We start from the raw sequence: 14,392 nt of genomic DNA, 5'->3' as shown, positions 1-14,392 counted from the left end.
GTAGACGACTACCAAGTGAGCATCCTCCAGAATTCTTCATGGATGGCAAGCCTTTGCAGCATGTACATGAGCTTGACATACTTGGAGTCACGTTCTCCCGGAGCTTGGGTTTTCAATCTCGCGTGAACTCAATCGCCGTTGGAGCTGGACAAAGAGTGAGTGCCCTTCACAGTATTGCTCCATACTTGGATCCACTTGGCCAAGTCCAAGTGTACAAAGCCCATGTCCGGAGCACAATGGAATATGCTCGCCTCGAATGGATGTCTGCAAGTGCCATGTATCTTAAAGCTGTATAATGTGCAATGTCATGCTGTATGTATCAAGGCCCTTCCACATGAATTGAATATCGATCCCCGACCACACAGAACTGTTGCAGGTCTGGGTCTGATATGCAGACTGCACACATAAGTTGCAGTATTTCTGAAGACCATGCCACCTCCATCATGGATTCCATCAAGGTTCACCAGAGCAAGTGCTTCCTTTTGAAGCTATGCTGTGCAGTGTTTTACTGGCAAGGCGGAGAGTGGTCACTGGTCACGAGTATGACCGCTCCTATATACCCGCAATACCAGTGTGGAACAGTTTACCAGATGCCACTGTAGGTCACCCAGCAACATCTGGGATCAAGGCTTTCTGCTTCAGAGCACACAAATATCTTGGTCGAATGCAGTATACTTATGATAATGTTTTGTATGTACGATTCTATCACCTTGTTTTTCTTTTGTTATTATTCTCTCATTTGTATTTTTGATACTCTGCTTTCATGGTACAAGTGGGCACCGTTTTTGTTTTTTGCAATGCTTATCCGTTTTTTTTTTTTTTTTTTAAACTCCTGGTCCGCTGAGGCACGCTCGCCTGACAGTTTGATGCTGTGAAGACCGTACCGCTTCTTGAAGCAGTCCAACCATCCCCTACTCACTCAGAATGGACTGGTGTCGCTCGTACCCACATCGCTCAGCATATCAGTTGTAGCCGCACCCACATGACTCATGCTTGTGACATCCGTGCCAGCCATATACGTGTACATACGTATCAACTTTGCACGAATGAAAGGTCCACTTAAAGGCATGTTCTTCTGTGAGTTGTCCTCCATCCTTTCTATATTGATACTCCAGACCTGGGTAACCACTTTGGTGCTCTGTACAGCGCTCGCCACAACACTTTCTCGGATCGCCTTCTCGTTCTTCCGTATGAAGCAAAAGGTGGATTTGTTTACTCCATACAATCTACCCACAGAGGCGCACACTCTCTTCTCTCGAAAGCCAGTCCAGCAGCTCCACTTTGTTGCTCAGGCTCATCATTTTGTTCTGCCTCTTGGCAGTCGACGCATCTCTGCCACTGGTCTTGCACTTGAGACCCATGTTTGATCAATGATCAAAGCAAGATATAAAACACAGATGAAGGCAGCGGAAAGAGAAGAATGATTGAGACCCAGGACATGCTGCACATAAGTTGTCGTGTGGTAATTGTGGGTAGCTCTGGGAGAGGTGAGTTGCTTTCCCATTGTTTGTGGAGGATCTTGGTAGGTGATAACTTTTTACGCGGCTGCTGGTAGATGTGGTGAAGTGTTTTTTCATTGTGCAACTCGTGGGTCATGACTTCTTCAGCAGCTGGTAATATGTGGTGAAGCATTTCAATTGTGTAACTTCTTCAGCAGCTGGTAATAGATTTGGTGAAGCGTTTTAATTGTGTAATCATGGGTGATGTCTTGCACAGCAGTTGGTAGATACAGTGGAACGTATTTATAGCGCAAATGGTGCGACAGGCTGTGCAGCTCGGATTATAGTGTGACAACTCGCGCAGCTCGCTTATAGCACGGCTAAAAAAAAAAATTTATGCTCCCACGAAAAACCTTGGAACGTGGAGCACAGTACCACAAATGTAGAATCGGGTCATGGCTTGTGGAAGATGTTTTTTTTTTTCTTCCGCAAAAACCACGAATACGTGATGCACAGCGCTAAGAATGCAGATGAAGGTCGTATTTTATCATCGGGATTGACAGTGTTAGTGATTATGTTGCAGCATCTTTATCCCATGCTTTACTCGCCTCGTTACTCATCATGGTGATTACCATTTTGATCGCAGTGCTATCCTTCACAATTTTACATTTCTTTGACTCCCTTGACATTAATTGGCCATTCTAATTCAGTGGGCTGACAGATACTCCCCCACTGAGGGTGTCAGCTACTCCTGCACACACATGTAATCTACATATCATGGAGCAAGTGTGTTTTTGTGTATGTATTGTTGCCTTATAGCCTGGAATTAAATTGCATTCAATCAGACTTTTTTCACCTTCATTGACACATCATAACCCACAACTTCCAAGTGAAAAACAAATTCTACAATTTCACAAAATTAATGAAAAAATACAAAACTAGAATATCTTGGGTGAATCGGTGTCCACCCCCTTGTTAGAGCAATTGTAAATTAGCTCAGGTGTAACCACTCGCCTTCAAAATCACACACCAAGTTAATTGGCCTCCACCTGTGTTAAATTGCAGTGATTCTGATTGTTTCAGAATAATATCAGCTGTTCCTGCAGGTTTCCTCTGCTGGGTAGTGCATTTCACAGCAAAGACTCAACCATGAGCTCCAATGAGCTTTCGAAAGACCTCTGGGATGAAGTTGTGGAAAGGCACTGATCAGGGTATGGGTATAAAATATTTCAAAGGCCTTGAATATCCCTTGGAGCACAATCAAGACAATCATTAAGAAGTAGAAGATGTATGGTACCACCAAGACCCTGCTAAGATGGGCCGTCCCTCCAAACTGGATGACCAAGTAAGGAGGAGACTGAACAGAGAGGCCAATGACCACTTTGAAAGAAGTACATGCCTTTATGGTAAAGACTGGTCACTGTGTGCATGTGACGACAATATCCCAAGCACTTCACAGGTCTGCCCTGTATCATAGGGTGGCAAGAAGGAAGCCATTTCTCAAAAAGGCCCACCTTTAGTCCTGTTTGAAGTATGCAAAAAATACTCCAGAGATTCTGAAGCCATATGGAAAAGAGTTTTGTGGTCTGATGAAACCAGGATGCAACTTTTTGGACTAAATGCAAAACATTACGTTTGACACGTCACAACACATCACCCAAAGAACACCATCCCTACTGTGAAGCATGATGGTGACAGAATCATGTTATGGAGATGTTTCTCAGCAGGGACTGTGATATTCATCAGGATAGATGAGAAAATGGATGGAGCAAAATGCAGAAAAAATCCTGGAGGAAAACCTGCTGCCCTCTGCAAAAAGCTGAAAATGGGACGGAGGTTCACCTTTCAGCATGACGATCTGAAGCACAGGGCCAAAGCTACACTGGAGTGCCGAAGGAACAAAAAGACAAATGTCCTTGAGTGGCCGAGTCAGAGCCCCAACCAAAATCCAATTAAAAATCTCTCACGACTTGAAGATTGCTGTCCATCAACGCTTCTCACACAACTTGACTGAGTTTTAACAGTTTTGTCCAGAAGAATGGGCAAATATTGCTCTTTCAAGGTATGCAAAGTTGGTAGAGACCTATCCCAACAGACTCACAGCTGTAATTGCTGTCAAAGGTGCTTCCACGAGGTATTAACTCAGGGGGATGGACACTTATCCAACCAAGATATTCTCGTTTTATATTTTGAATTAATTTTCTAAAATTTTGGAATTTGTTTTTCACTTGGAAGTTGTGGGTTATCTGTAAATAAAGGTCGAAAAAGTCTGATTTAATGCAATTTTATTCCAGGCTAAAAGGCAAGAAAAGGTAAAAAAAAATTTGAAAGGGGTTGCAGACTTTGTATAGGCACTGTATGAATGAATGTATGTATGTCTGCTCTATACCGCTTGGTTGGATATCTAGCCTGACACCACCCACATTTGTAACATGAGATATTATCATAGAACCACCATTTTGGTGCTTAGGTTACCCTCTTCCGAAGTGTCATTCACAATTGCCATGTCCTCCCCCAAAAAATTTTATCTTCAGTGTAAAATAACCTAAGCGACAGTTGAAGGGATCATCAGGTATCGAAAGTTTGGAGCCGATATGCAACATAGGCCAATGCTTTTATAACCAAGATGTATTATACAGGGTGGGGCATTTATATCTGACACATTTGCAATCTTTCTAGCCAGAAGCAGTCTTGGCATAAGTAATTATTGTTTTCTTTGTTTTACAGATAATACTCGAAAGTTTTTATTGATGGAGAACTTTAAATGCAATGAGCTATTTTTTAAATGCAATGAGCATGCCAATTTCACAAACAAGGTCATCATGGCAGATGAGGCACACTTTGATTTGGCAGATTGAACTCCACCAGATTTCTTCCTATGGAGATTCCTGAAGGGCAAAGTTTATAAGGAACATCCAACATCGATCGATGAATTAAATGCAAACATCACTGCAACCATCCACTCTATTGATCAAGGGACATTGCTTGTGGTAATGAACAATGTGATGATCCGCTGTCGTGAATGCACAAATCCGAAAGGGGCCCATTTGTCTGATGTAATTTTTATGAAATGCAGAATCAAAATTGATTTTAAAAACTTGATGTATGTGCCTATGTTGAAAATAAATTATATTTTATTTGGTTTAGAAACAAAAACGGTATAAGGATAATAAAACCATCAGATATTAATGCCCCACCCTGTATATGCACATTAGCAGTACACATGTTTTCGCTTCATGCACATAACCCGTTCATGTACATTCTTCTTTTCAGGATCGATCACGGCAGTGATCTGTTGCCTATCCACCTCCAATGTAATGGGATGTGTCAAAACAAGTAGTTGTACGCTTGGAATAAGATCGCCCTTAGGGTGGGTTCTCTGCTAGTCATAGAGAATAAATGGAAATGGGTACGCAAGACCATAAAGGGTGCAAGTAAAAATTGAAAGTTGGACGAGACAAATCCTTGGTTTTAGTTTACTTCGAAGCAGAAAGAAAAGTGCTGAAAATTCAGAAATCATATGTGACTGTGTCTGTGCTGGGATTGAAAAAGGAAGACTTATGTAGGTGGGGTGACACTCGTAAATTTCAACTCCAACTCTCATGCTTTTTCATGTTTGATCTTGAGTGGGTGTTCAGCACAAATACATATATATTTTTTAGCGGTGAGCATGTGTATGCATTTTCTTTTTATCTTTAGCGATCCTCACCTTGGTGGACCTGGCAGGAAGTGAGCGTCTCAACAAATCCCAGTCGTGTGGTGAACGCCTCAAGGAAGCACAGGCTATTAACCTTAGCCTGAGTTGTCTTGCTCAGGTCATCACGGCCCTTGGCCATAAGGTATGTTCATGTTGTTCATTTATCACGATTGTTCATGACGTATGCAGAAATAATACTGAATAACTTTTGTGTTCTTTCCAGGACCAACATGTTCCATTCCGAAACTCCAAGCTCACCTATCTGTTGCAGAACTGCCTTTCGGGCAACTCAAAAACGTGAGTTTTAAAAATAAAACCTTCTTGCATTTTGATGCTCCCAGTTGCTGGCTCTTCTTGATAAGACTATTACTACTATTACTACGACTCGCCTATGAGCTGTCTAGCCTGGGTGATAATCCTGACCGAGCTATAAACTCTCACCCTGGTGGTTTGCATCATCCTTCAGATGTTAAACTGGACATCCCATCTGCCAGCATAAGTTGGTGGATGTTAAAGATCTAGGTCTCATTCACGAAGAGTAGGTGAGCTATCGCCTATACCATGAACAAATTACAAATTACTGGTCTACCCACCAAGGGGATATTGCATCAGTGACACATCCGTGTGCCCAGCAAACTTGATGCTCCCAGCCATGTGCTGCATCTGAGAGAAAAGGAACGGCTACTACTACCCACACCTTAGTGTTGGTTCTGCTGCAGATTACCCCAATTCTTTCACAAAATGCCTGGCAGGCCTGATTCAGAAAACAATTCCTAAAATGCCTTTAATTTATAATTAACATTCCAACACAATTGTCATATCCTTTTAATCTGTAGTACTTATGAAGTATGATTTGTGGAAAATCGTTTTGCTGAAGGTTTAATCAAGGGGGTGGGCAATGCATGAAGTTCGCCTCAGGAAATGGCAGAAGATTATTATTTTTTGTATCATTTTTCTGTTTTCGATGGATGCGTTTGTATGTGTGTATATGTATATATATATATATATATATATATATATATATATATATATATATATATATATATATATATATATATATATATATATATATATATATATATATATATATATATATATATATATATATATATATATATATATATATATATATATATATATATATATATATATATATATATATATATATATATATATATATATATATATATATATATATATATATATATATATATATATATATATATATATATATATATATATATATATATATATATATATATACATATATATATATATATATATATATATATATATATATATATATATATATATATATATATATACATACATACATACATACATACATACATACATACATACATACATACATACATACATACATACATACATACATACATACATATATATACATATATATATATGTATATATATATATATATATATATATATATATATATATATATATATATATATATATATATATATATATATATATATATATACATACATACATACATACATACATATATACATACATACATCAAATCATTTTCTGCTGTTTTGGTAAGGATGCTACATCTGTCCTTTCTCACCTTTTTTTATTTGTATTTTAGGTTAATGTTTGTGAACTTGAGTCCGTCCTATGACAACTTTAACGAAACTCTGAATTCTCTCCGTTTTGCTGCCAAGGTGGGTCGTCTTCATTTTGTTAATGAAAGTTTACACCTGGGATTTGTTCTAGTCAATGATCTATTTAAGGTTCCATTTTTTTGTATTGCCAACTTGATGCTTGCTGCTCATGTTAGTCAGGTCAGGTCAGGTATGGGAGCATGCGCCAGAGTAGCGCTTCGCTGCATCCACTTTCCACTGGTACTCTTTTGCCGCTGGTACTTTCAGGGGCCTCTGTCTGGCCATCCCCCAGGCAGATGCCTGGCCCATCCCCATCTCATTGCGATACTGATCAACCTGCTGCAACCACAAGGCATGTGGTCGGCCCATCGACCTCCTCCACTCACGAGGCTCCCTCGCTGAGAGAATCTGCTGGGCAGGATCAGAATCAGGAAAACGAGGAACATGTCCCGCCGGCCGCAGTTGACGCTCACACACTATGCAGGTATCAAATCTCATCTGAGTCTCTCTCAGCAACTACTCGTTGGATGCAAAGTCTGACCCTCGATAGCCAAGGGTTCTCCGTAGAGACCTGCTACCAAAGGAATTAAGTCTCCATCTCAGATCCATTGTTGGAGTCCAAGTCTCACATCCATAGAGCAAGACTGGAAGCACCAAGGACCTGAAGACTTGGCCTTTCGTCCTCCCGCACAGGTACCGACAGCGCCACACCCCATGATATAGTGAATCCATGACTCCCCAGGCCCGACCCAGATCTCTGTTGACCTCTGGCTCACAGCCAGCAGAGACATGAATATCACAGCCAAGGTAAGTGAATCTTTCTGTGACCTCAACATCCTTGTGACAAACAGGTACATACAGGATAGCAGTATCCAATATGTCATTGAAAGCCTGGATCTTAGTTTTGACCCAGGAAACCTGTAATCCCAGCTGCTCCGACTCCTCATTCAGCACCTCGAGGGCCCCCAAAAGGATATCCAGAGTCTCCGCAAAGCTGAATGCATCATCTGCGAAATCAAAGTCAAAGATCTTGACATTCCCAAACGATGCACCTCACCTTGAGTAAAGTTCAGACATCAGATTGATCAGTTTTGGTGGCACCCCACGAAGACCAAGGATCCTCCAGAGGGCTTCCCGATTCACTGAATCAAACGCTTTACAAAGATCAACATAGGCTGCAAGCAGCCCCTGCCGAAACTCTTGTCTGCGTTCGGTGAGGATCCGAAGAGCAGGGATACGGTCAGTCATTGATCTCTTTGGTGTAAAGCCTGACTGTTCTTGATGCTGGTACTCAAGCAGATGGTGGCGAACCCTATCAATAATTATCCGAGCAAAGACCTTGCCCGGCATTGAGAGCAGTCACCCCTTTGTTGCAGTCTTGGCGATCACCCTTCCCTTTCCAAAGAGGGATAACAAGGTCCCTCTTCCAGTCAGTTGGGATGATGCTTGTGTTCCAGGCAGAGCACAGCACTGCATGCAACGACACGAGTGCAGCATTTCCACCAGCCTTGAGAAGTTCAGCATGGATGCCACAGATCCCAGGAGCTTTACCCATTTCAACCGGTTCACCGCAGCCTGTGTTTCCACAAACGAAGGTGGAATACAGTTTATTGGAGGGTCAGCAATCGGGGTTGTACGACCCCTGACATCCAACTCGACAGCAAGTGGATCAGCCTGGTACAGCTGATCAAAGTAACCGGCCCAGCGGGCCTTCACTTCGGACTCCTCTGTCAAGAGGCCCCCACCCTTTGCTCTGACTGCAGTACACCGAGGGATGGGCTTGGAGGAACGCAATGCGTGAATTACCCTGTAAGCAGGATGAGAATCACCTGACCATGTTAGTGCAACATTACATTGCAGGACAGTTTAAGGAGGAATTTAAATTTGTTTTTCTACTTTGTCACCAGGATGACTTTTTGGCAAGAATGTCAATCCTGATGCAAACATCCTTTATTGTTGCAAAGCATTGTCTTTTGTCAATTATAATTATTTACTGACAGATTTGCTATTCATGGATCTCAGGTATTCACGGATCATAAAGTGTGGCCTGCTTCTAAATTCACGCTTCACGTATTTGTGGCGTTTTATTTATTTATTTATTCTTTTATTTTTTTTTACACTTCAGAACTGGTGTCATGTATCCACCTGGGAAATTGGAAATCGGCCAAGATCATTGCATTACATAAAAAGGTGCAAAACAGATCCCCTTAACTACAGCCCAATTAGCTTACTGTACTTCCAATCAGCAAGGTCATGGAATCCATCATCGCAGTTGACCTAAAATTATTCCTTTTCTCCAACAGCCTCATCTCAAATCATCAATTTGGATTCAGATCTGGTCACTCTACCCTGGACATGCTGCTTCTACTCTTCCAACAATGGTGGAGGCCCTTAATATCAGACATGAGATCAGAGCCGTCTCTCTGGACATATCTCGAGCTTTTGATACTGTCTGGCTTCCTGTCTTGCTTTCCAAACTGTCTGCCTATGGAATCCAAGGCCAACTACACTCTTGGATTACTGACTTACTTCAATCTCGTAGACAACGTGCGGCTCTTAACAGAACCCGTTCCTCTCCTCTCTGTGTCAAGGCTGGAGTACCCCAAGGCAGTGTTCTAGGCCCTATATTATTCCTAATATTTATTAATGATCTCACTGACTCTGGAAAATCCTCTATCTCTGCTGATTAATCCACTCTCTGCTGTGATGTCTGTCATCCTTCTGACAGACAGGCAGCAGCCTTTTCCCTCTCTTCAGACCATGCCAAAATCACAAATGGGTCACAAACAATTTAGCTTATGTATGCATATTGTCCACCCTTTGCATTCTCCCTTACCCCTCATTACCTGCATCCCTTGTTTATCCATCTCTTACTTTCTCCTTCCGCTCTGCTGTTGGTTGTTTCCTCTTTCTCCTGCTGTTCCCTTTATTATGTTGTGTCCTAATTTGTTCTGTGTAATCGCTCTTTCACAAGCCTAGACCATGTTCTTTTTTTTTTGTTGTTTTTTATTTTATTTTTTTTTTTTTTAGACCAGTGTCCCGACATGCACGTTATTTTTCAGGGACGTATCCCCCAGAAATACAGGGATCCGACAATACTAATAATACACAATGATTGTTGAGTTCAAGTCTGTTGAGGGGCGATAAAAGGCTGAAGCAGTCGCTTTGAGGGTGGCTGTCTTAAAGCCAATTTGGAGGCAATAGTGGAGGCGAGCAATTCTCTTCCAAACTAGAAGGGCACTCTGCAGAGCGCATACCTCCGCCACACAATGATTTCACGAGAGCATATCGGGCCCATTACATTTTTGAAATATCATGCTATACAGTAGTCTTATCGTTTTTGGCCTTTCTCTCAATGGTGAAGAATCGCTTAAGAAATTATCAGATCCAGATCCGAATTCGTATCTTCACCAAAATTTTATCAATTCTTCCTTGTCACACACCCAGCATGTTCACCGAGTTTCATCTGAATCCATCCTCAACCTTGAGATATCGTGCTATATATCATTTTTGGCCCCATCTCTCAATGGTGAAGAATCACTTAAAAAATTCTAGTGGCCGGATCCAGATCTTCACCAAAATCTAATCACCTCGTACTTGTCACACACCAAACCTGTCCACAAAATTTCATCCGGATCCGTCCACAACTTTTTTGAGATATCCTGCACAAAAACACAAAGACAAACACGAAGACTGTCATGCAGAGCACGATACTGGCAAAATCCATGAAACACTTTTTTGACCTCAAAAATAATTTGTGGTTGAATTCAGTAACCTGATGTGCAAATCCTCTTCAAATTTCAAGTAAATGGGATGAAAATTGAGGATTTCAGAAATACCACCTTCGGTGGTGACCTTTTGGTCCATCCATTCATTGGGACCATACTCTGTGCAGAGCGTTGGTGCTGCCTAAGCAGCCTCCTTGGCTATAGGGCACAATCCTGGATGGTTCGCCACTCCGACACAGGATACCAGCATTCTGGCACTCATTTTGCCGACCTTGGAAGGATGACACAGGCAGAGTCAACCCCACTTGGTATTAATTCAACAGCCGAGGGGGATTTGAACTCAGGATCCTAGGATCCCAAGCCCACCACCCAAACCGTTACGCCAATACCAGGCATAAATATAATATAATATAAATAAATTACCAATAACAACAACTGTGAGGACATCACTTCCTGTAGTTTGCAAGAGGGTAAGCTCAACCCGACAAAACAAGTGTTTTTTTTTATTTGGTGTGTGTTTTGTTTTACGTATTTTGTTATCGTGATTTGTGTCAGGGGCTGTGGGATTGTATTTATAAAGCTGTATTTGTGTTTGGTCCATGATTACCTCAAAAACAATTGGCTGGTTGAAGTCAGTGACCTGAAAGATAAATCCTCTTTAAATTTCAAGTCGGATGAAAATTTAGGATTTTAGAAATACCACCTTAGTTGTTGACCTTTGGCCAATGTTGACCTTTTGACCTCAAACAATAAGCTTCTTCCTTATGACAAACTCTACCATGTGAAACTTCGTGAAGATTGGTTTCAAATTGTGACCTGGAGGCGACAGACAGAATAACAAAATTGATTGACCAATATATACTGAAACGCAAAAGAAACTTACCACCTTTTAAACCTTCAAATATCAACAATAACACTGCGTGTAGTAAATGTGTGAACTTATTTGTGGACAATAGTGTCCTCACTGTCAGACAAAACGGTCACGGATGGTCACTTGAACCTTCAATGGTCACTTCATAGCACAGCTTTTGAACAGCCGTTTTGACTGTCAGTAATAAGCCAAGGGGTACGGGATGATTTTAATGAGCTGCACGTGATGTCTTGATATTGACTTTAAAAAGGCCAGTGCAAAATGGGCATTTCAATCAACATGCCACGATTGTCAAGGGATCAACGGCAGTGTGCCTTGGGCATATACTGCAAGGCGGATTGAGCTACCGTGAGGTGGCACGTTGCCTTGGCTGTTCACACCAGACCATATCGGCCCTGGTGGACAGACACCCTCCACAGCTCTGCTGATGACAGACCTCGATCAGGGAGGCCAAGAATCACCACTGCAAGGCAGGACAGGCAGATGGTCCTCGGTCAGATGGCTTCAGACATTGAGGACTGAGTGGGACAGAATCCAGCAGCAATCCATCCAAAGACTGGTAGGCAGTATGCGCCGACGATGCACTGCCTGTATCCAAAACAATGGTGGCCACACACGCTATTGAAAGGGGACTGACATTGCACCCTGTGCTGTTCTGTACTGTGGAACAAACTTATGAGATGGTGTATCTTGGTCATAAACTTGACATGTCATCAATAAAATGCCAATGTATCAATTGGCAATTGTTGGTTTGTTTTATTTTGAACTGTTACAATTTTATTACATTTCAAACAAGTGGTAAGTTTCTTTTGCGTTTCAGTATACTTGAAAAATCTTTGATTTTGCAAGTAAAACAGACAGCCAGAAAGGGGTGAAAACATAACCTCCTTCACCTTCAGGTTGATTTTGGCAGAGGTAATAATTACACACTCTAGTTATCTGGATTTTTAACTTGATTTGCACCTTCCAGTTGCTGGCTCCAGTCAATAAGACTGCTACAATTACTACGACTGCTAATACTACTCTCACCTGAGTTCTCTCTCTCATGTGCTCTTTCTGTCTCGCTCGCACTCATTATTTTGTCTCGCTTGCTTGCTCTCCCTCTTTTCTGTTTTCACTCTCTCCCTCTTTCTGCCTCATTCTATCTCGCTCTCGTTTCCACTCTAATTTTTGCTCTAGCTATTGTTTTACTCTTGCTCTTGTTCTTGCTCAAGAGCTTTTGCTCTTGTTCTCACTCTCGTTCTCTCGCTCTCAATTTTTTCTCTCATTTTATCAAGCTCGAGTTCTTGTTCTCTCTTGCTCTCGTTTACACTTTCGATCTCGTTTGCTGTCTTTTTATTTATTTTTTTTTCTTTTCTATTTCTTGTTCTCTCCAGCTCTCGCTCTTTGCAGTTATTTCACTCTTGCACTCTATCTCTTTCTCTCGCTACTCTTGCTCATTCTTTCATTCTTTGCCTGTGACACGCACATGTGCACGCGCATGCACACATACACACACATGCAAACACACAGAAGAAGTTGTTGAAAACTGTATTAAACTACTTTAGGATGCAAAAATGAAGAGATCTGAGAAACAAGTTTGGTGCAACAAATTACTTACTTTCACGTAGCTAATGCATCTAATTTGATTTTTGTATATTCAGCAAGGTAGACAAAATTGCAAAAAAAATCAAATGAAACCATGGTTATTATGCTGAAAAGTCATGAATCCCCTTCCCTCATCATTCTCTGGCATTCATTAAAATAACCAAGCTGTTAAATCTACAGATTTTATAGTTTCGTTTTTTCTGTTGTTTTTTTTTGTTGTTGTTAACTGAAGCACTCTAGTGCCTCGAGCGAGTATTGCTTGTAATGAAATGACTCAATTTTAGGGGCCTTGAGTTGCACTTTTCGTAAGTCGACATTAATCCTGTTGCATATGCACTTGTTTTGACTCTCATTTATTTTATTTTTTTTTCCATTCTTGTCCTTCTCCAGGTGAATGACTGTTTTATCGGCACAGCACAGGCAAACAAGAAATGATTTTTTTTTTTCTCTCTCATGTGTTTATTATTTTGCTTTGAAAATTTGTGAAAGTTGGATTAGAGAAACAATATTTTGTTACAATTGCTAGGATTTTTTTTTCACTCAGGCTTCCCCTTTATGTTTATAGCATTTTAAACCTTTTGTACATTATAACCATGTAATAAAAGACAGGTTTTGAATAAATGGCATCCGTTTGCAATGCACCACCTTGGACTCGTGAATTTTAAGTATGTTGTGGCATTTAGCTCTTCTATATTAATCAAGCCTCCCCTTATTTGGTAGGGGAAGATGAGACTTATTGTTGTCGGATATATTTATACTTGAGGTCAACTGATGTGGATTTTTATAGGTCCGATGCCAATTCCGATATTTTGAGGTAGGTGACAGTGGGGGGGGGATGACCGATTATAATGCAGATTATAAATGCATCTGATTAAACAATTTAATGATATTGCACAAAATAGTTGTGAAAGGGGAACCAAAACACAATTTTGTTTTTTTTCTCCTGAAAACTATTGAGGATCATTAATCAGTGTAATTTGAAGGGGGAAAAAAAATTGAATTTTTCTTTTGTTTGTCAATCACAAAGTGTCAAAGCCCCAGTATGTCGATTTTTCGATTTCGCCACTGATATCATACCGTGAAGCTATCTTCTTCCGAATGGCAGTTTATATCGAGAAACGGTGCAGGTCGAGCTTGAATTCAGACCTGATTCCACCGTCATTAGCAACTGATGGTTCTCAGAATGTTGAACTTATTCATTTGGATTTTGAAGAAACTGTTGGAAACAAAATTTGTGATGGAACTCTTTTGGGGGAATTGTGGAACCGTATCATTTTGAACCTTGTGCGAGCGATTCAGAGGAAGAAGGTGGAAGCGTTTGAAGATTAACACACTGGTCACATGATCACTTCAGCTCTGTAGGGTTTGATTTTATGTTAAATTGACGTTTTATAAGGGAGAATTTTGTATTTATTGATAAATCGGTTTATATATTACT

General features: G+C 40.8%; 1 protein-coding gene across 6 annotated transcripts in view; it reads left to right on the top strand.

Moving 5' to 3' along the window:
- The window catches only part of LOC147035073 (carboxy-terminal kinesin 2-like), a 122,894-nt gene extending 109,299 nt beyond the window's left edge, over positions 1 to 13,595 (top strand). For all 6 annotated transcript variants that reach the window (XM_085893325.1, XM_085893343.1, XM_085893333.1 and 3 more), the window contains 4 exons: positions 5,139 to 5,278; positions 5,360 to 5,433; positions 6,753 to 6,828; positions 13,345 to 13,595. In XM_085893325.1, the coding sequence (XP_085749451.1) occupies positions 5,139 to 5,278; positions 5,360 to 5,433; positions 6,753 to 6,828; positions 13,345 to 13,389 (335 nt within the window). In that variant the 3' untranslated portion in view covers positions 13,390 to 13,595. The remainder of the gene's footprint in view (positions 1 to 5,138; positions 5,279 to 5,359; positions 5,434 to 6,752; positions 6,829 to 13,344) is intronic.
- The last annotated feature ends 797 nt before the right edge of the window (positions 13,596 to 14,392 follow it).

This window comes from Eptatretus burgeri, chromosome 1, assembly GCF_056783735.1.
Source record: "Eptatretus burgeri isolate ZD-2024b chromosome 1, Ebu_testis_v1, whole genome shotgun sequence".
NCBI lineage: Eukaryota > Metazoa > Chordata > Myxini > Myxiniformes > Myxinidae > Eptatretus > Eptatretus burgeri.
This window is presented reverse-complemented; position numbering and strand designations above follow the sequence as displayed.